Source organism: Rhineura floridana, chromosome 3 (genome assembly GCF_030035675.1).
Source record: "Rhineura floridana isolate rRhiFlo1 chromosome 3, rRhiFlo1.hap2, whole genome shotgun sequence".
Classification (NCBI taxonomy): domain Eukaryota; kingdom Metazoa; phylum Chordata; class Lepidosauria; order Squamata; family Rhineuridae; genus Rhineura; species Rhineura floridana.
The window spans coordinates 55430413-55452969 of record NC_084482.1 but is presented as its reverse complement, the minus strand read 5'-3'; the positions used below and the strand labels follow the sequence as shown (position 1 = coordinate 55452969).

General features: G+C 43.4%; 1 protein-coding gene and 1 long non-coding RNA gene across 8 annotated transcripts; one reads left to right on the top strand and one right to left on the bottom strand.

The window, feature by feature from the left end:
• Window positions 1–4: 4 nt before the first annotated feature.
• LOC133379844 (uncharacterized) lies at window positions 5–17185 on the bottom strand. Of its 3 annotated transcripts, none has more exons than XR_009761284.1 (4): window positions 16813–17185; window positions 14696–16473; window positions 2043–3282; window positions 5–1028 (listed from the first exon to the last, which is right to left on the bottom strand). It is a non-coding gene; the product is annotated as an uncharacterized LOC133379844 (long non-coding RNA). The 3 variants fall into 3 exon arrangements; XR_009761286.1 differs by having other exon boundaries at window positions 3141–3282; window positions 16813–17184; XR_009761285.1 differs by lacking the exon at window positions 2043–3282 and having other exon boundaries at window positions 16813–17182.
• TMC8 (transmembrane channel like 8) lies at window positions 682–20251 on the top strand. 5 transcript variants are annotated; one of them, XM_061615888.1, is made up of 16 exons: window positions 682–856; window positions 2093–2265; window positions 3150–3298; window positions 5095–5247; window positions 5383–5462; window positions 5937–6076; window positions 7017–7164; window positions 9814–9984; window positions 13183–13331; window positions 14782–14905; window positions 15570–15667; window positions 16303–16486; window positions 17898–18028; window positions 18129–18284; window positions 19362–19440; window positions 19615–20251. In XM_061615888.1, the coding sequence occupies exons 2-16, from the start codon at window positions 2105–2107 to the stop codon at window positions 19675–19677; spliced, it is 1986 nt and encodes a 661-aa protein (XP_061471872.1). In that variant the 5' UTR covers window positions 682–856; window positions 2093–2104; the 3' UTR covers window positions 19678–20251. The 5 variants fall into 5 exon arrangements, with proteins under 5 accessions (XP_061471872.1, XP_061471873.1, XP_061471871.1 ...); XM_061615889.1 differs by having other exon boundaries at window positions 682–879; window positions 2093–2253; XM_061615887.1 differs by having other exon boundaries at window positions 682–879.
• Window positions 20252–22557: the final 2306 nt, after the last annotated feature.

Here is a 22557-nt window from a genome sequence, read left to right as displayed (position 1 = left end):
GCAAAAGCAAACACAAACATTTCTGTATTATCTCTGTTTTAGAATATAAATGCGCATCAAAAGCATCAGAATCTTTTTTTTAAGTCTATCCAAAGTGAGTGCCAAAACTGAATAATGTGCATCCTGTATGTAACATTCTTGTATTTCACATGCAGTAAAGACACTGGAGTAGGCTTCTTCCCAGTCAAAGGCCACATATGCATCATACATTTAAAGCATTATTATTCCACTTTAACAGTCATGGCTTCTCCCCCCTCCCCCAAAAAAATAATCCTGGGAGCTGTTTTTTAAGGGTGCTGATAGTTGTTAGGAGACCATTATTCCCCTGACAGAGGTACAATTCCCAGAGTTCTTTGGGAAGAAAAAAATATTGTTAAACCACTCTGAAAATTGTATCTCTGTGAGGGGGATTAGGGATTCACAGGATTTTGGGGGGAGAACCCATCACTGTTAAAGTGGTATAATGGTGCTTTAAATGTATAGTACATATGTGGGCACAATTACACTTAAGTGAAGTAGGGACAGGAAGTTACAGTTGAGGCACCAAAGTAAAACTTCTTGCCCTCTAGGAACACTTTTCAGCAGAATCTTGTTCTATCCTAAGTGAAAACCATAGAAATATGCCTTTCTTGCAACATACTTCCTATACATTCTGATTTGGTGTAGTACCGGAAATGGCCTATTCCTGTCACATGGGTTTGCCTCCATCATCTCTACAGAGAGGCGAATGAAAACCCACAGCTGGAGTAAACAGCTTGTACTTCAGTTTGGTCCTCTGCTTCCCAGGAGAGCTTCATTGCCAGAGGAGCTACACTTCAGGTTGACAGGACAGGGTTTGGTGCTGTAGTGTTACATGGTAAGAAGCTAAACGGACAAAGGGTGAGTTGATTCCTTTTTCAAAGTACAAGGTGAAAATAGCCCCGTTGTCAGCAGAAGTAACACACACAGGGATGAATAGTTGCTTTCTTTCTTGGGTGTCCAAGTGACCCATATGTATGTGTGAAAATCCTGTGATTGGGAACAGCCACCTAGGGAAAAACAGAAAGGAAAATGAAGTAGCAAGGACACTGGGTTTTGGAATTGTCTCTTTTCCCCTCAGAGGTGACTCAACAGAGAGCTGACCTGAGACTTTAGGACTATATATCTGTGCAAACAGGAATGAGGACAGAACTGCACCCAGTGGCTACAGGTTGGCTCCAACTCATATGTATTGTTTATCAGTACACCGTGTTAGGCTACCATTACATTTAAGGCCTACTAGTGCCTCTTTCCTAGATGGGCACGCTAAAGTGCCTGTCTTGGAAAGAGGCATCAGTAGGTCTTAAATATGTTTTCCTAATATGGTGTACCCTCTTGTACTAAAGTTTGCTCCATCTTTCTTTTTAAATTGGCTCAGGTATGTTTTTAGGATCCTGTTCAAGGCAGTGTTTTGCTTTTTTAATGCTTCACCTCAATGTCCAACTTTAACGCAAAACAGCCAGTTTATAAGTTTACTGGAAGACCTAGAAATCCTGCTTTACTTTGGGTACTTTCCTAATTCCCAGCCAAAAATGAAGGAGGACAATTTAGAAGTTAGGCTGTAGTTATAGCCTGAAAAGCAGTTGTGGGACATCAACACACTGGTGTAGCAGGTTAAATCAAAGTCAAAGGATGATGGAGCTATCTGGTGTTCAGGATGGGGGATATTTGCTTAGTCCAGGGTAGGGAACGTCAGGCCTGGAGGGCCACATTTAGCCCCCAGGGCTCTCTACCTGGCCCTTGCTATTCTCCCTAGGCTATACCCCTCCCCAACCCTACTCTGTACCTTGCAAGAGCTGGACAGTGATAATGTGCCTTGCTTGCCTAGATTGCGAGATGTGTGTATATATAGAATCCTCTGAATGTTGTGTGGCTGGAATGTAGCCTGCTGCTATACAGAGGTAAGATTCACATAACATGTTTCACTGACATTTGGCTCTGGTTCTGCCCATCACTGGCATGTGGCCTCAAGAAGGTTCTGCACAAGGGAATGCGGCTCTCAGGCTGAAAAACATTCTCCATACCTAGTTTAGTTTATGCCCAGGTGCCCTCAACCTCTTCATTCTTGTTTCAGGGATCTTAAGTGATGAAGGGTACCCAAGACCTTCGTCACAGGCTTGCCCAGCATGATGCTCTATCTGACTCCAACACTGAAGACTCCTTGGAGGGATTGGATAGCCAGGAGTTGCTGCTCAGGGCCTTGCCCTGCTCCATGAAGGAGAAACGTCTCCTCAGGTCCAGGATGAGGTCATATGGGAAAACATCATTAGTGTTGTACATTTGAATTATAATTAAGTGTGCCAATGAAGCACACAGTACAGGGTGAACAATATTTGGCAGGAAAAGCCACTCGTTCCTGCTACAGTATAGGCTGGCAAAAAAGGCTGGTTTTGTTTCCACTATAGATAGATACTTGTAACCCACCTAGGTAAGGTCTGTGTATCTTATCATCTGGAGCCGTTTTAATCCACCCCTTGTGTTGTAGCACGGGGGGGGGGGTCCCTCCAGCCCACGGACAGAATGCAGCCCTCCAGGGATCTCTCTGTCTGGCCTTCAGGAATCTTCCCAGGGCACACTAGCTTTTGCCTAACCGTCATGTGCTTGAACTGTCCTTGAACTGTGATAATGCCTCTTGCTTGCCTGGGTGCCTGCCTGATGGAGAGATATGAGGATTGGTGGTCTAGAAAGCTCGGGCTTTTGCGTAGCTGGAACCTAGCCTACTGTTGCTGTTCAAAGATAAGAGTCGCAGCCATTGGTCCCTCACTTTTGCCCTTAGTCCCGCCCACCAATAGCATGCAGTTGTTTGGAAGGCTGCCCATGCGGGAATGTGGCCCTTGAGCTGAAAAAGCTTTTCCCCCTTGCTGTAACAGGTTCCTATACAGCACAGGAGCATCACAGAAATACAGGGCAATAAGATGAAGCCTAATGGGGGAGAGACCTGCTGACTAGGATAGTGGAGTGTTGAGAGCGAGAGAGAGAGAGACTTTGTCCTTGTTTGGGGCAACTGAGTGGAAATATTCAATGGAAATATTCAATGGGCTGGAATGTGTGGTACTCTCCTGACTGCATCCTTTAAAGCCTCATAGATTCAGAAGGCCCAATCTAAACTCAATCACATGTACCTTAAGCAGGCAGCTGAGAGCATCTGCTGGGAGAGATGTGTCCAGCTGGGTAGCCTGGAGAAAAAGACAATCCTGGGCCCACAAACAGCTTCAAGAAGGAATTTGGAACCTTGTCAGGATCTTCCAGCTCTGGAAGGCTCCCCTAGATGAGATTGGAGGTAAGAAGGAACTGGTTTTCACCTTTATAAGTAGAAAATAAGTAGAATATAAGAAGAAAATCACTCTGTGCTTTATAGATTACAGCAAAACCTTTGATTATATAGATCATGAAAAACTATGGAGTGCTGTAAAAGAAATGGGGGTGCCACAGCATCTGATTGTCCTGATGCGCAACCTATACTCTGCACAAGAGGCTACTGTAAGGACAGAATATGGAGAAACCGATGAGTTCCCAATAGGAAAGGGTGTGAGACAGGGGTGTATCTTATCACCCTATTTGTCTAAACTGTATGCAGAACATATCATACGGAAAGCAGGATTGGACCAAGATGAAGGAGGTGTGAAAACTGGAGGGAGACATATCAATAATTTAAGATATGCAGACGATACCATACTACTAGCAGAAACCAGTAATGATTTGAAATGAATGCTAATGAAAGTTAAAGAGGAAAGCACAAAAGCAGAACTACAGCTGAACATCAAGAATACTAAAGTAATGACAACAGAAGATTTATGTAACTTCAAGTCAACAACGAGGACATTGAACTTGTCAAGGACTATCAATACCTTGGCACAGTCATTAACCAAAATGGAGACAATAGTCAAGAAATCAGAAGAAGGCTAAGACTGGGGAGGGCCACTATGAGAGAACTAGAAAAGTTCCTCAGATACAAAGATGTATCACTGAACACCATACTCAGGATCATTCAGACCATGGTATTTCCGATCTCTCTGTATGGATGTGAAAGATGGACAGTGAAAAAAGCAGATAAGAGAAAAATCAACATTTGAAATGTGGTGTTGGAGGAGAGCTTTGCGGATACCATGGACTGTGAAAAAGACAAATAATTGGGTGTTAGAACAAATTAAACCAGAACTATCACTAGAAGCTAAAATGATGAAACTGAGGTTATCATACTTTGGACACATAATGAGAAGACCTGATTAACTAGAAAAGACAATAATGCTGGGGAAAACAGAAGGGAGTAGAAAAAGTGGAAAGCCAAATAAGAGATGGATTGATTCCATAAAGGCAGCCACAGACCTGAACTTACAAGATCTGAACAGGGTGGTACATGACAGATGCTGTTGGAGGTCGCTGATTGATAGGGTCGCCATAAGTAGTAATCGACTTGAAGGCATATAACAACAAGTAGATCTACCCAAGGAATGTCAGGGGCATATCAACTCAAAACCAATATGTCCATGGAATATTAACTATTCTGCCCTTTCAGTAAATGGAAAACTCTGTTGAGAAGGGACTTATAAAAGGGTGGAGCTACACTCTACAACAACAACAAGACTAGTAGTCACCTGTCTCTAACTAGTAACTGAGCTGGTGTGAGGCAAGGGAGACATCTACAGGCTGGTTGAGGGCAACGATTATTGAGAAGAAAAATTAAATCCTGCTGTTGTCCAGCAGTGAATGGCAAGGAGTTGTGGATTTGTTATATATCAGGGAGAGGAGGCATTTGGTATGTTAGTAAGGCCACCACTTCTCCCAGAAGAAGCTACCTACTTTGGTTTATGTTTATTAATATATGCTAATTGTTTCAAAATGCATGAAAACCTATACTTGTCCAGTGACTGGCAATGAAGTAGAGCTAGCAGGCAGAATCCCCAGTCAGGCCAGATTGAAACTAGCCAAATGGCAATCATACAGGAGGAAAGGGCTGTAGATCTGGGCGAGAATTTTTCCTGTGTGTCCCCTTCCCCATCCCCTCTGATGCTAGTCTCTTTGCCTGCCTGCCTGCCTATGCCACCTACTTTTTGGTCTCTCCTGTACAACACACAGGGAACTTTGGTCCTGGTATCCAGTCCTATTTCACGTTCCTGAGGTTCCTGCTCTTCATCAACTTCCTGGCTGTGCTATTGGCCACAGGCTTCATACTGTTGCCAGTTACTATTACACAAGAGATTACTGTCTTTCATACAGGTCTGGGTGCAGGTAAGTCTTTGCTGGTACCTTCAAGAGCATAACCGTTAACTGGTTTTCCCAACACTCCATCTGGATTAGACCCTATAATGACACCTGAGGGTTGGCGGCTGTGACACTATAAAGCCACCCAATCTTTTCTCCTAGAGCCTGAATGCATGAACTACAGTAGTGACGTGAGTCATCGATCTGCCTGGCAACGCTTCCAGGATATCTTCACTGGGAAAGTGAGTCTGCTGGAAATATAGTCTGGAGATAACTGTGCTGGAGAGGGGAGGTTGGTACAGAGGCAAATACTGCCAACAGAAGTGGTTAGTGATGGGGGATGCAAAAGAGGATGCACTCGCAGTGAAGAAAATGGAGCAGTGGAGAAGAGGAATATAGCATTGAGCCAGGCAGAGGGGGCTCTTCTGGATTCTTTGGTGAACTGGGGGGCTGGTTCCAATCCAAAACTTGTTTTCGCTGCATTCCAGGGTTCAAAGTCCTTTGAACGCCATATGACAGTGTTCAGGAACTTGAGGCCCTCCAGATATTGTTGGGTTCCAACTCCCATCAGCCCCAGCCATGGCCAATGGTTAGGGAAGATGGGAATTATAGTCCAGCAAACATCTGAGAGACCACAGATTCCATACCCCTTTTGTTATGCGTCAATCTGCAAGCATAAGGCTGATTTTTCGTTTCTTCTCATATCCTATTCTTAGGGCCCTCTGGAGCATTCCTACCTGTTTTATGGTGCTTATCATGTGAAACAGGATAGGAACAACCACTACAATGTACACTTAGCCTACCTACTTAGCATCCTGGGATACTTGTTTGCCTGCTTCATTTGGATCCTCCGGCGGTAAGTGCCCTAGATGGTGAATGAGCCCCATTAATAGGCTTGAAGGGGGATTGAAGAGGAAGCAGGAAAGTAATAAGGAGTTGCAGGGCAAGGGGGTGGATTCAGGAAAGGGAGGGATTTACATATATAATATGGCCCACTTCTAATGCTGACTCCTTCCTGGTGGTATCTCAATAGGTCATCTACTCTACATATCTCACATACAGTCAGGATTACATTTCTCTAACCCAGAAATGGGGAGCCTGTAGCTATTGAGATGTTACTGAACTGCACCTCCCATTGGCCCTAGCCAGCATGGCCAATGGTTGAGGATGATGTAAAATGTAGTCCAGCAACATCTGGAGAGACACAATTTCTCCATCCATGGTATATTCAAATTCCCAGTGAAGGATCTGATATATTTTCTGTTGGGAGCATGGCCCAGTGTCCAGTAATTATCACAGAGCATTTATCTAATCTGATAATGACAAACAAAATCTATTTTTCTTCTTTTTCTGTGTTCTAAACTTTCCCCCATTGTATCTTCCTAGTACTCATGGGAGACATTCCTACAAATATACTCTGAAGCCTCTCCAGTTAATCCTACCCCAGGCACTTTTAATGTGAAGTCTCAAACTGATTATTTTCTCCTGATGGTGTGTGGGCTTTTGTCTCCCTCCAATGAACCAAACTAATGTTCCTATCTACTGTACCTTTTGTACCTTCATTACACACCCCTAAAGTAACACTTTCATGACTCATGCCATACATTCTTTGTGTCTAGAAAGTAGGTGTTATCGATGTCGACTCACACCCCTTGGGCTGGGTCCAGTGCTGTGACACATGGGAACTTCTTATAATGCGCACTAAGTTCTATATTGCTTTGGGGCAAAATAATTAACTTGCTAGGAGAAAAGTCTTGTTTGCCTATAACAGTCTTCACTACTGTGCCAATATCCAGGATTGTAGCCAACTTGGTGCAGTGGCAGATGCTACGGTGGGAATTTAAGCCATGCGTCAACGCCAGGATCTTCACTGAGTGGGATTTCTGCATCCAAAGCCCAGAGGCAGCCACTCTCAAACAGAGGAATATTTACAATGGCCTAAAGGTGCATGACATTTGCCTATGGGATATAATGATAATTTGGTCCTGATCTCCAAAATCCCACCCCTTTATCTGTGTCATCCTTTCAAGTATGTATTCATATTCATTCATAACAAAAACAGTTTTTAAGGAATATCAGTCATTGCCTAAATCTGTGGGTGGTTGTTTATTGCTAGCCGTACTCAGAATAGACCCATTGAAGTTAATATACAGGACTAACTTAGGTTCATTAATTTCATTGGGTCTATTCTGAGTAGGACTTAGTTGAATACAACCCTGTGGGTGGACTGAAAATAACCCAGGGTTATGTCCAACACTGTGCAAGCAGAGTTCCATTCACACAATGGGAGTTCCGTTCCCTTTCCTTCGCCTGCACACCCCTAAAATCTGTTCTGGAAGGTCCCCCAGCTCTCCAGAGCTGATTTTGAGGGCATGTTGGTGGGGGGAGGGACTGGAGGAGAGAAGAAGAGTATGATCTGTTGTGTGCGTGGAAGCCTGTTGGGTGACTGGAGCTGCAGCACTGGACATGGGCCCCTTATTTTAAAGAACAATGAACATCAAATTCTGCGTCTTCATAAACCAAAGTGAACCTCTTATTTGTAGGATGCCCTTTAAAGATATTCCTTAACTGTTGGTCTCCTTTTGATTTAATCTCTACCTGGACATTAAATATTTCCTAGTAAGGGTGCCTCCAGACTGTCAGTATTTTGTGAAAGGATTCAAGTGTTCTGTTGTCCTAGTGCAACAAATCCCCTTTTCGCGGTATGGAAAGTGACAAGAAATGCACTGAAAAGTGTGAGATGAATGAATGTTTAACAGGAAAGTGACAGTGGTGGCTAGTGCTCACTGGGACTACTAGAGTGATAGGCAGGGATACCAGCAGCAGGTGGAGCCAAAGCCAATCACAGATGGACCCAACTAATCTTAGTTTTGTCCCCATCGTCCTCCTTGTTAAGTTTTGCAGCAGCAGCACTGACTGAGGGCTCATCCAGACGACTGCAAAATGTGTGACACGCGTGCTATGTGTGTTTATTACTTTTCGGTCATCCAAATGACGTCACGCGATGTCACGCATTTTCGCGGGTTAAATCCGCTCCTTCCAATACCGGCAAAAATGCGATTTGCTGTTTGAAATCGGGAATCATCACTGTGCCACAAAAAAGCGTTTTTTTACAGCGAACAAAAAGGCAAAGTGAGGACTATCAGCTGACAAATCGAATATGGAAACCGTGGATTATCCCGCTCCATTTGGATAAGCCCTGAAACTAAGGAGGAGGAAGCTGATAGGTGGTGCTACACCCTGGACTGCTTGTACGTAAGAAGGCAGAGAGGTGGGGGCTGTAGACCACGTTTGGTGGGGCAGTGCCCCATTAGCCATAATGAAGCAGCCTCTACTGAAAGGCATGTAAACACTCCACAAGCAAATCAGGATGAATGCTCATCGTCATATAACCACCACATAAACAAAGCAGAACAAATGTCAATAAAGACCAGACATAGAGTAGAGACATACTCATTGTTCTGCTGGTTCCAGTATGTCTCCACCTTTCTTTTCTGAAACGGGCGTGCTAGTCAAACTCCACCCATTTTTACTGAAGAACCTGGTGGGATCAATTTGAGTGCATTTTTTTCATTAGCTTCAAAAGATGTCACAACTGATTGACAGATCAACCTGTTCCCCCTCCAGGTGTGGCCAATGGAAACACTTTGCTGTAGGCAACTAGAGTACTCACAGCCTTAGTCTAGCTACCAGCTTTGTGCAAGCAAATCGGGATCAATACTGAATAAACAGGTCATCTGGAAATCCCATCAAATGATAGAGCTAAAAAAATGGCTAAAACCACAAAGCTATTGGTTTGCTTTGTTAGTGGCTTGGGTTCCACTTGTCACTCGGGTCTTGTGTCATCTCATTGCTAGCTTCACTTGTAAGATCAGGCAATAGCAATTAATAATTCCAGCTTGGGTGAAAGAAAAGAGAATGAGTTCTATAGGGACAATAAGCAAGGGATATAGGATTCACACCCTCAAATTCCTGTTCCCACCTCAAAGGACATTTCTCAAGGCTACAAGGGATTGTGCTACTTACTATTTCAGTAATTATTTCCAGCCAACGTTATTTTGTTCCTTGTGTCCTCAAGGTGTTATGGCTTTCTTGGGCCATGCTTGCATGCTAGGATGGCCATATATTCCCTCTCCTTTGCATTATTTATTAAATTTTGCATGCTTTATTTATTTATTAAATTTCTATCCCACCCTTCTTCCCAGATGAAGCCCAGGGCAGCAAGCTAGGGACGAAACACTTAAAACATCTTAAAAACAAAACATCTTTTTAAAAAAATCTTTTAAAACATCTTCATATAGATGTTAAACAGGATTGGGTACAAGATGGTATCCTGCAGCACCCCACTGCAAAACTGCCAGGGGACCGAAGGCATCACCCAATGCTATTCTCTGAAACCAACACCAGAGATAGAATCAGAAGCACTGTAAAACAATGCCTCCAGTACCCATCTCACCAAATCAGTACAAAAGGATACCATGGTCTGGTATCAAAAGCCACTGAGAGATCAATGCTGAAGCATTGAAAACAAACTCCTCCTCTGTATGCTCAACTGCACAGATAGTAAGTCACTGACTTCATTTCTCTTGGCAGATAGACCTAGCGGAGCAGATCCGGCATTTGCAGAACCAACAACGCACACGGAAGCAGCTTGCTCAGCTCTACCTGCTGCGCCTGCTGATCAATGGTGTCATCTTACTACTGATGGGAGCTGCTTTCTACTGTATCCATGTGGCTACGGAGATTTCCCAGGGCTACAGTCAAGTAGGCCAACTCTTCATCCTTCACCAATGTCAGGGCGAGGCTGTGGCTGTGCCCACATCCAGAACTCAGCTATGAACTGCTCTTTGAGAACAGTTGCTAGAGCTGGAATAGAGATCTTGATGGCTAGCTGAGGGCTGGAGCCTGACTTGCAGTAAGCAGAAAGTACTGCTCTGAAAAGCCAGTGAGACAGAAGACCAGGCTCCTGGTATTTACACCAGGCCTTGAACAGTTCAGACATTTCAAGCTGCCTGCTAGTCGCAGAAGCTGTTGTGCGTACACCCATGTCCTGTGCCTGAAGAGAGCTTTAATGCCTTAGTATTAACATAGTTCCAAATCAGAGGTGAAGTGGTACATTTTGAGGTGCAGGAGCTCATTATGGCAGCCCCCATAGCCATGCCCACAAGGGGAGTCTGAAAATCCACCCTGGGGTCCTGCTGGGAGGAACGGCGGGATATAAATCAAATAAATAAATAATCCAGAAAACTGTGTTGATTCATTACAAATGTATCAGCTGAGAGTCATAGAATAGTAAGCTGGCCTTATTCTCTGACTTTCTCTGTGCCAGGGATAGGCAACTGCTGGCCCTCCAGATGTTGCTGGGCACCAACTCCCATTAACCTGAGCTAATAGTCTGGGGTTAAAGGAGGTGTAGCCCAACAACATCTGGAGGGCCACATCCCTGGTCTGTGCTTATCTGTCACAAGCAACAACAAAATCCAAACTCTCATTAATGCTAGGGCTGTGCACTATATTTGTACAAATCACAAATAACAAAACAATTAGGGCCAACTCAGGACTATTTCTATCCTGTCCAGATTAGGTTGAAGCAGCTACAAATCTCTACAGAGCAGATTGGCTAGTCCCAAATCATTTGTATAGATTTGTATAGATTTGTAGCTAAACAGTCTCTAATGAACCCAGACTGAAATCTGAAATTAAGCAATTACACCACCATAAAAGAGAACAGCATGGTGAGGAGAAAGGAGGAAGGCTAGAATGCTATCATCCCATCCAACACTTTCTCATCACAGTGCTTGGAAGGGTGAAGTCTTAAAATGCGAAATCTTTCATAAGTTCTGGCTCATAGAAATGCTTGGTGGAGGTTGGGTGGCATTTGTTCAGCTTGTGTATGTTTTCTGTTATTTTCCAATCAATTCCAGTTCCTTATCTACATATTTTTTTAAAAAATGTGTGTTGTCTATTGTTTTCAAATTTTATTAGATTCTCCTTGCTAAGAATTATTATTAAACCTTGTGGGCATATTTAGACACAGCTTTCTGAATTCGGTATTATTATTATTATTTCCCAGCTTGCTACTCACAAACTATAAGAAGCAGCCAACTTATGTGGTTACAATTTTTTTATTATTATTATTAGCCAGCCAGCCCACCTGCCCACCAACCCTTCTGGACATATTAGTCAGCATTAACAACAACAACAACAAAATTTCCAATTGCTTATCACAGTTAATATTATTAATAGTATTTTTATTTTTCCCTCACTCTCTACTGCTGTTGGCAGTCTGCCCCCTGTATGACAGGGTCTTTTTCTAAAAAAAAATTCTGTGTTGAAAAGAAGCAAATTTTAAAGGTGGCTAGCATGAAAATTCCAGGAGTGACTCGCCTAAAATTTGGCAGGGTTAATCCCCTCTATAGGAGCTACCACATCCCCAATTTCATGTACCTATGTACATATTATCTCCTGCTGCCAGGCCAGCTATCTATACATGTCTAGTATCGCAAACCTAATTTTTAAAAACACGCTTTTTTATTTTGAAGGAAAGAACAGGGGAAACACAGGAGTATGGCATGACTGAGCACTCAGAGTCTTTTTTATTTTTGTCTTTTTGGAAAAAACAAATTTTAAAGGTGGCAAGCATGAAAACCCCTGGAGCTATCCACCTGCAACATAGCAGGTTTAATCCCCTATGTGGCAACTACCATGTCTCCTAAATTCATATGTCCAGGTCAAAAAACAAGGAAGTTATGGATGTTTTGGTTTTGCAATGTAAGTTAATGGGGTTTCTGGAGATTTGAAAACTCCAGATTGTAACCCGGATTCAGATGCGAATTGGGTTGGATCAGGGCCAAATCTGTCCAGATCAGATTGGACTTGATCTGTATTTACAAAGTGCTGATTGGATCTTGGGGGGTGGTGGTACTTGCACAGCCCTCATTAATTCACATACCAGAGAAGGAAAGGCCGTCAATTACCCTGATGCTTCAGCAGATGACATCATTTCTGTTCTGGATGAAGTCCCATTTCTCCTCCACACCATCACTGTTTACAGTTCACTAGCTTAAGGACTAAACTAGATGATGTGACACAGGTAAATAATGAACAGGATCTCCCACATTTTTTGCTTTTGTTTTTAATTTAAAAGCAGCTATGGGGACTCAGTTCTGATCAGAGTTGTGAAGACCACACAACAGTTTCGAACACTGATCTAATCGCCTGCTATGTACTTAAGAGTTTAGATGAAATAGCAAATTATCTTATTTGATGTTTTTGCAGCCTGATGACCTTGAAAATTTTGGCAAGCTATACTTCAATTAGCAGTCTGCCTTTAACAAGTGAATTCCATATTTTATAAACCCATGGTTTTTACAACCCTTGCATTGCTTATATTTGTCTACATCTGTGAAATGAGGATAAACTAAGAATAGCAGTGAGGTGTGTGGCACTAAGCTTTTTTAAACCCAGAATATCCACAGTGTCATCATTACCCTTAAACATGGATTATGTATTTCTATCAGCTTGCAAAGCCTGGAGGGTAGAAAGGCAGCTACCTTTAGTGATGGGGACTGAGGCATAAGTTCCTCTGAAACCATGGCCAGTTTAGAACCCATCAGTGTATATGTGATAAGGGAGCTTGTATGGTGAAGAGTCAATTCCCCACCACCTCCTTCTGCAATAGCCATCTTGAGGGATGTGGCTACACCACTCCATTAAGCCCCATCACTGCTAGCCAGGGGTTGGATTGCTTTTTAACATACATTATATTTTATCATTGTGTCCAGAAGTTGTTATATTATTGCCATTTATCATGAATAATTATATATTGAGTAAAAACTATGGTTTGCTGATCCTGATTTTTTACATCGTGTCTTGGTACTAAGTGGTCAGGAAATAGTCCTCTCTATCTTACTCTGATGACACATGTGCCTCTCCACAACAAATCAATTTCTGTCCTCCCAGGAGGATGCTGCCAGCCTTGGTGTATTGAGTCAGTACCTGCCACCTGTGGTCATCTCTGTAGTGAATATTCTCTTGCCCTTACTTTTCCATATCCTGGCTCAATTGGAGGGCTCCTCTCCCAATACTGAAGTCAATCTCACCCTAGTCAGGTAGGTGTTTCCATCACAGTGGGGAGTCTGGGGATACAAAACTTGCTGTGGTAGAAAGAAAGTACTTTGAATAGCAGACTTTGTTTAAGCTTCGTTTTAGTTTCAGGATTCCTTCTTTCTCAATTGGGAAGCATTAGCTGGTCCAATATGTCATCAGCCTCACTATCCTTTACTGCAAATATGACAGTGAAAGTAAGGGAAGACACAGAATAATCAAGAAGAGATTGATACTCCTGCAACCACACAAAGCTTCAAGCCAGCAAACTAGAATGCAGTAAAATTCATACTTTTTCAATTATAGATTTATTATATTTTCAGGAAAAGTACAGTCACACAATGTATGTGTTTATGAACATTGGCCTTGCATTTTTCAGTGTACCTCATTCCCCTGCCTTCATAAACTAATAATAATTAGGATAATGACATAACCCAAAGAACAACCAAATATATACAGATTAAGATATAAAGTACAACAGCTGTTCTAAAAATGTGGAATATTAAAAAGATCCAGACTTTTCAGAGTTTTTAAAGTGCTAAGAGCATCAGAATCAAACAACAGCCCTGTACAAACAACATATCTTATTAATTGATAGATTTAAAAGCATTTCTAAACTGCTTAATATTTTAAAAGCAGTATAGGGAAATACAACATAAAAACAATAAAGCTGTATAATACAAAGAGAGAGACAATATTTTAAAAAATAGTACTATAGTATTGGAAATAAAAACAAATTGAGTAATAGCAAGATCCAATCTTATGGGTAAGGGAAAGTCTGGGCAAAAAGATATATCTTTACAAGACATCTGAAGTAACTGATGGATTATGCTTAACATATGACAGAGGGAAGGGGCATTCCACAGTGCAGGGGCAATGGTGGAAAAGAGGCAGACCACCTTGTAAGTCAGCAGGGCAAAATGGAGCCAGTTTGGAGAAAAATAAACTTGCACAGGATGGAAATATAATGATCTGTCCATCCATATGGAGTGTGGTGCCAGGAGTAAAATTTCCCCAAATGATCTAAGTGATCTTACTGGTGTATATATACTACGGCAGGACTGAGTCCACTGGCAACACTGTCCAATTTCTACACATTGATTTGAACATCTACAGGCAGCTTATGCACATGCAAGAATAGATGCACATGAGCATTCACTGGTGATCTATACTGTACTAGACACAGGTTTTATCAAGTCATAATTTACCATGGTGTGCACATAACCTTTTGGCAAGCTGGTTGCCTGCATTGTCCTGCCAAACAGTTAGGAACATGTTATCCCACTTTAGGTGCAGATGTGTGAGAAAATGTATGGTAAAATGGTTTTCTGGATCCCCTCATGGTCACATGGTGATTTCATGCACTGACCTGTACGGTGGATGTTGTAGGGCAGAATTGTGGAACCCAAGTGTAAGATGCAGACCAAGAATCTCCTCTCTTGTGGTCTCTTGCAGGTGTGTAATTCTGAAATTGTCCAGCTTGGGAATGTTCCTGTTCTTCTTGGGCCGTAGAGTGCTGTGCATAGGGAATAGGAGTGCTCTTCAGTGCCAGCAGTGTGGTTACAACAAACTCTATCAGGTGACTTGTGATGGATGGGATATTCCAAATGAACTTTTCCTGTGTAGAGCAAATGTGGCCAAGCCAGAATGTGTTCAGCTATTCTAATGTATTCTAAAGCAAGGTATCTGTTCACCAGTCTATGTGCCAGACAACTAGCGGGCCTTGATGCAGTGACAAGCTTTACTGGACCATTGAGCATCCAGCTAGTTACCTTGGCTTTAGATTTCTAGCAATGGCTCTTTGACAGCTCAGACATCTTTCAGCATTGCTTTTCTCTGGTGTCTTTCTTTTGTCTTTGTGTTGATGTCTCATTTTTCACTTGTTTTGTTTATTCCAACTCCCTTCCCACACACGTATCTTGTTTGACCCTAATTCTAGCAATGAAGAAAACATGGCTGATTGTTGGCAATTAACTTCTGCCTGATTCTGGGTTTTTAATGTATTACAAACTTTCAATTTAGTCAAGTATTGATATTCACCATACTTTCTATTACCTGTAACATTATATTGCACGTGCTTAACGTGAACTCTGATTTTTACATTTAAGTCCATGCACGATGCTATGCCTATAATAATGTGTTTGAAACAGAACAGCATGTCTAGAAGAAGGATTCCTTTTTTCTTTTCTTGTTTGCTTCCACATACTCGTGAGGCATTCTCTTTGTCCTGATTGTGCATACAGTGCTGGGAAACTCATATAGGACAAGAGATGTACAAGATGACCCTCTTCAGTTTCTTGACCACCTTGGCATCTGCCTTCCTTATCAGCCCGCTCCGGAGGTAAGGCAACAGTTCATAATCAGTACCAGTCTACCCTTCCACCCTAGGTTTCTGGATTCTTGGCCTAATCCAGGTTAAGGCAGGTGGTCTTTTCTTTCATAAATGGGTCATTTCTTCCTTTTGAGGCAGGACAGGAATAGCCAACATGATGCCCTCCAAATGTTGTTGGACTAAAGCGCTCACTGCTGACCACTGGTTAGACTGGCTAGGGCTGATGGGAGTCCAACAACATCTGTAAGGCATGACGTTGGCTACTCCTGATGTAGGAGGTATTTATCTTTTTGCATATAATGTTTTATTGATTTTGCAAATAAAATTTACAATATGATGTAACAGAAGTTTTTGCTGTTTCTTCTAAGAGGGTAACACACACATTGTAGTTAATTAGGAGGTATTCATCTCACCTTTCTGCTTCCTTGTCGTGATGCAAGCTGGCATAGTCTCAGGGTGGTTGTCATTGTGATTGCAGAGTGATTTTGTAAAGAAGGACAAGAGCAGAAGGAGAAAGAGGCAGAATCCAATGTCTTGCGGTGGGCTACTTACGATATAGGCTTAGGCAGTGGCAAGACATCCAGCTGCAGCTGTTGGTAGGAGGTGCTATGCTCACCTCTAAATGCTTCCTCTCTCTGTCCCAGGCTGCTCACTAAGCATTCCTCCTGCTCACTCGTTCAGTGGCTTGGCAAAGAAGAGTTCCTGGTGCCCCATAATGTGCTGGATATTGTAGCAGGTCAAACAGTCATCTGGATTGGGATCTTCTTCTGCCCACTTCTGCCTTTGCTTGGCTGTGTCTTCACCTTCCTTATATTCTACATAAAAAAGGTAAAGACTGTGTGAATGTGTTTACACACATTCTTTGTACACACAAAGAGTACCTATCATACCAACGATGTGGGTTGTAAATCCAGCCCTGTTTTGAGCCCCCAGTCCTCTTGGCTTGCACCATACCAGATAAGGTGACATGATTCTGGCTAAGAGCCTATGGAGGAGTGTGAGACTTGCCACCTCTCAAACCAGAGAAGTTGCTGCAACTAGTAGCAACTCTTGCAGGAAGACAAGAGATGGGGGAGGGGACTTGCCTCTCTAAACTTATCTCCCTGGGAGGCAGCCCGACCTAGACTCATGCCTTCAGCCTGGTGGTTACTGACCCCATGTTGGGCCTCAGCTCCTCTGCAGGGCCCAGGAAGGGGGAAGGCATGAGTTTCAGGGTCCCCAGCTGTCAGAAGGAGCAGTAGATCCAGGAGTTGTTGAGTCTCCGCAGGATAGGGGATGTGGGAGTGAGTTGGAGCCAGGGTCAGTTCCCACGGATGGCGCTCTCTCTGAAGAAGAGCGTGCCCCACCCCCAGACCAAGATGAGGAGCCGTTGGAAGTTGCTCCGGAGGGCGCGTTCCCTCCCCCTCTGCCTAGCGGTTCTCGGGAGGCGCCAGGAGAGCCTCCTCCCCCTGACATCGAGCCTGTTGCCAAGGCCCTTTTGAACGAGCCACTGGACGCCCGCCCCCTGTCACCCTGCGCTCGTCGTCATGAGAAATGGACGGGTCAGAGGCAGAACTTGAGAAGTAGTCAGAGATTAAGATCAAGGACTTTCCCTGCTTAAACCTGTGGTTCCAGGGGAGGAGCTGCTGAGTCAACTTTCTTTATACATTGCAGAGCATGTCTAGAGTGCAGCTAGGGAATTCTATTGAGTTAGTTTAGTGCTCTCTATGAAACGTACTGCTTTTGATGTATCCATTACTCTAATAAAACAAGAATTAATTACACCTGCGTCTCAGCCTCGTGGATCCCACTCTGAATGGGACACCCCATCCTGGTCATAGCTGTTGCTAGCCAGCATGTATGCATCTGAAGCAGTGACCCCACGTGGCTGCTGCAGGTTGGATTAGCTGGTCATTGCAGCACACAGACCAGCCCTAGGCATTGTGAGACAGTGCCTTAACACCTTGTGGGAAGACTTTAGCAATACATTTGAAAGTGGTAGTGAATTATTTTGTCTTTTGGGTCAAGGAACAACATGTCTCTGGGGGACTAAAGCTGCTGGCTGAATTCCAGGAATATGGAGAAGTAGGGTGAAGAATCCGCTGCTTCCTACTGAATCTTTTTCTCTCTTTCCTTTCCCCTAACCCTTTGGATACTGATCCAAGGCACTCATCCCTCTGCAAAACCTCACAACTTTAATCTCTCTGAGACTGCATGAGGGGGCAGTAGGCATGCTCAATCTGTTTTTCTCATTCCACAGTACACCCTGTTGCAGTACTGCCAGCCTTCAACTCAGCTGTTTCGAGCATCCCATTCTAAATTCCTCTTCCAGATCATGCTACTCCTAGGCCTGTTCCTGGCCTACACTCCTCTGGGCTATGTCATCAGCAGGTGAGTTGAGGGGTGGGGGGAACCTAAGGGGATGAGCATCTTTCCTAGGCACAGGGGTTGGAAAAACCTGTATTTGGACAGTCATTCTTTTTCCTTCCAGAGTCTCTCCATCCCAAGCTTGTGGGCTCTTTACTAACTATTCCACTCCATGGCAGGCAGTACCTGAGGCTTTGTCCCATTTACCCATGTCAGCACAGCTTGTCTTGAGCTATGCCACATCCAATGTCTTTTGTTTCTCACTTCTGATGCTGCTCAGGTGAGTCCGTTTGGAGGGGCATGGATGAAGGAATAGGAGGGCTGATCGCACCTGAGTCTTCCCTGCAGGGAAACCATCTAGAATGGCAGGGGGACAATTGTCCCATCTTGTATTGCTTGCAGGCCACATGTGATCATGCTTCATGAGCTCTTCTGTTCCTGGCTAACTCACTCATTCTACAAATTGAGCTACTGAAATAACTAAATGTGTTGTCAAATTAGTTACAGGGTGAAGCAACCTCCTTGTTTCTTGGCCCAGACACTATTGCTCCCTTCACCCTAAATCAGACCATCCACCTGACCACTCTGGGCCATTTGGGCAAGAAATTTGCCCTCTCCAAGTACTACTCCTTATCTTCCCCCATAAAGGAAGAGGAAGTCCATTGACTTCAATGGCTTCTGCGCACCCAACTTGGTGTTGGATTGTAATTCCAATGGAATGTATGCCACCTATGAAAAAAGAGTATATTTTTTAATTAATGAAAGCCCCAAATATTATTCAGGCAATGAAGAGCTCTATTGGAAAAAGCACAGTATCAGTATTTTAGAAAACATTAGAGTCCTGCCAGGTGCCCATGTAAATACACTAGGCAGTGTAGCTTTGGATCCATTGAATGGTCTGGGAGCAGATGCTGTTCTTGCAGCAATGCTGAACTAAGGAGGTATGGCCCTGATTAATCCCTTGAATGGGAGACTAGTGGGAGCCCCATAAAAGAGCCAGATTATATGCATGGTAAAAAAATTTTTTAAAGACATCATAGCATCAACATCTGACATCACACCTGACAATCACTTTGATGCCTTGATATTCCTAGCAGGGAAAAAAAGAGGCTCCTGATAAGTGACAAATATACTGTTATTTCACAGTTTAACCTTGAATATACCTACCAGGTGGTTTTAAAACAACACTCTTAGTCAGCACCCCAGTTTCCCTGTCTGGACAGATGAACCGAGACTCCACAAACTATTCCTGCATTGAGCTGGTGATTGGACTTGATGGCCTTATAGGCCCCTTCCAACTCTACTATTCTATGATTCTGTTGCCATTAGTGTGATGGGCTCTTTTTTTCTTCCACAGCCTCATCCTTACAGTGTACATTTCTCAGGTGCAGGCAAACAGACAAGTCACTGAAAGGCTCAAGAGACAATGTGTGCTGGTGAGTGGTCCTGTGACTCTGCAGAAGGATGCCAAATAGTGTGCCTGCCTGCCTGCCTGTGTGTACACACATATCATGGCATTTCTGGTAACCTGTGACTGTGTGATGATCTGTTCTATGGTCTATGTAATGTAAGTTATGTAACCTATATTTCTACTTTGCCCCTCCATCTAGTGTGTCCAGGAGAAATGGTGTTTGGTGAGAGAGCTGGCTCAGCTGCTGGTGGAACTACCATGAATCTGGGGCAGAAAGCCCTTCAGAGGAAGGGACCTTCCAGTGGCAGGACTATAGGCAGATGGCAATAGGAGAAAAATTGTCTTGCTTCTGAGGAAAGCAGAGATCACAGAATGGTTGGGGCGTACCTGGACTAAAGGAGCAAGAGACGCCCTGGCCCTGTTTTGAACATTATATGCAAGAAGTCCTCATTTCCCTGTGAGCACCAGTTGGCACCAGACCTGCTCTGTCATACCCTTTATCTATATATTTTAAATAGATACAATACCTGTTTTCACACTGTGCATACAGGTTCCTTTTTGTACCTAATATTGGATCTTTCCTGTGAGTTGCTGTATCTGTTTGGCTGCTCTCATATTAGGTTTTGCAAGGCTGCTACTGTACATTGGAAACGTATGTGGCAAAAAAATTTGACCCTTATGATGTCAGTTAGAAAAAGTTTCTATATCGCTAATTTGAAAAATGTGTAAGTTGAGCATGTTACCACTCCTTATGGAAGTGGTGTCCTTACTTGATCTCTTAGTGCAGTAATGCAAATTAAAACAAATTCATATATTTTGGCTACTAAAAGTCACTGGGCATGGGTGTGTGAGTTTGTGTTATACACAGTGTTCATCCAATTGACTACCACATGAAAGAGTCCTGTGTAACTTGGAAGCTTGCCTAGTCCTAAACCAACAGACATTGTTCTGCTAAAAAGTCCTCCCTGCCCCTCTCCATGTCAGAGATCAACTTGGAAACTACTATCCATTCCTTTCATAGCTTGCCTGTGTTCAGGATCTGTTAGCAACTTTATTCTCAGTTTAGACTGTAAGTTGCAGAGAAGCAACTAACTATATTTTCTTCATATGAGGGGCACACACAGCCTTGCCTTTTGCTAGATGTAAATTCATGCTGTCGTCCAAGAGTCAAGCCCTGAGTATTCTCCTTGCTGCCTGCTTGTATAGTCTGGGTTCCTGCATGTTCACCCAGTAAGCACAGAATGTAGTGTTTGGTGTGTAATGTGGCACTCCCAGACTCTGAACAAATCTCTGACATATTCTTACCAAGAAATAGAACTCTATGAGCAATGTCTGGTGAGGGCTTAAAGACTAGATTGGGTTTAGGCAAGGATTCTAGTAGCCAGAGGGATTTGGTGTCCTGTACTGCTACAGAAGTTGTTGCACCTCTCTCTTACACTTCTTATTCTGTGCCCTTGCCTCTATTCATTTATTCGTTTGCCCTATAACGGGACTGGGGAACCTGCAGCCCTCCAGATGTTGCTAGACTACAGCTCCCATAATCCCTGACCATAAACGATGCTGGCTAGGGCTGATGGGAGCTAGAGTCCAGCAACATGTGGAGGGCCACAGGTTCCCCAGCCCTAGCCTGTAACAAAGATCTCAGGGCAGACCACAACAGGAAATAAAACCATTTACAATGCAGTAACAATAAATAAATACAGCATAAAAATACTCACAAAGAGAAAAAGCAGATTAGGCAGATCAAAGACCTGGGGAAATAAAAAGATCTTTGGTGTTGATCTGACACCAAATAGGCAACAGGTGAGCTTTTCTGGGGCAGACATTCTGCTATCAGAGTGCTACCACTGAAAAGACCTTCTCTTCCATAGCCATCTGTCAAACTCCACTTGTTGGGGGCACTGTGAAAAGGGCCTCCAAAGACCTCAAGGTTCAGATAGGTACATGTGGAGAGAGATGGTGTTCCAATTTATGAAGAGCCTTAAAGGTCAAAATCAGCACATTTAATTTTCATAAGATGTGACTCAGTGCCTTTTTTAATTAGGCCTGAAAATGCACTGAGAGCCTGTGAAGATGGTGAAGCAATGCTGTGATGTGCTCATATTGCCTAGTCCCAGTTAGCAGCTATAACTGTTCCTTCACCTAGGGCTTCCATACTTCCTCCCCCAACTTCACACCCATTTTCTTTGTGCTCAAAAGCACCACTCTGCAAAATATTCCAAATTATCTGAAAAGCCAAATTTCAGCAGAAAAATGTAATCAATTTGACTGATTTTCATCATGTATTTTGGGACAAAATAACGTTTTCAGCAGAACTCTGATTATTTTTCTAATATTTATATCCCAGTTTTCTTCCATTATGGAAGTAAAGGGGGTATATACATGATGCCTAGACATTCTCTGTCCCAGGCACTGACCAGACCCAGACCTGCTTAGCTTTAGCAAGACAGTAGCCTTGTGTGCTTTCAGACCATACCCAGGAGTGGCCCTAAGTTTTAAATGGTTTTGCTTCCTGGGAAGCCAGTCTAGTGAACCCAGAGATTCATTCTGGGATTGCTCTAGCAAAATGGGGCTAGAGGTGCTAAGTTACGTTTTATGAAGAAATTAAAAGCCCTTTTCAGGAAACAGCTTTAGAGGATGTGGGCTGAGGTTTCCTCACCTGATAGCTGTCTGTAGCTTTTTGGGTGTTGTCTATTAGGGCTTCAACTGTCAGAGTTGTGAAGGAGAACTGGGCTCATGAACTAGGACAGCCACCCATAATCCTCTCTCCTGCTATAGGGAACTATGGAGCACACCCTCAGTTGGTGCAGTGCTCCACCAGGTTGGAAATAATGTATGATATCTATGTCCTGGCCAGTCTCCATGCCAAGAGAGAGTCAAAAAGGCAGCAACGGCTTTCAGGAGGTGGGTCCCTTAGTGAGCCTCGACTGTGGCAACCTCTGGCACTAGCCATGTTTCTGTCCACCTGAGAGAACAGGCTTGGGGTACTCTATACTCAGTGGTGATTCTTTGTTCCCCTGTTGGATAAAGCTTCATGTTTCTCCTCACGGAATGAGATCTCTGGGGAACTACAACTGCACCACAACTCCCATCACCTGTTACTGTGCTACATCTGAATGGGGCTATGGAAGTTAAAGTCCAA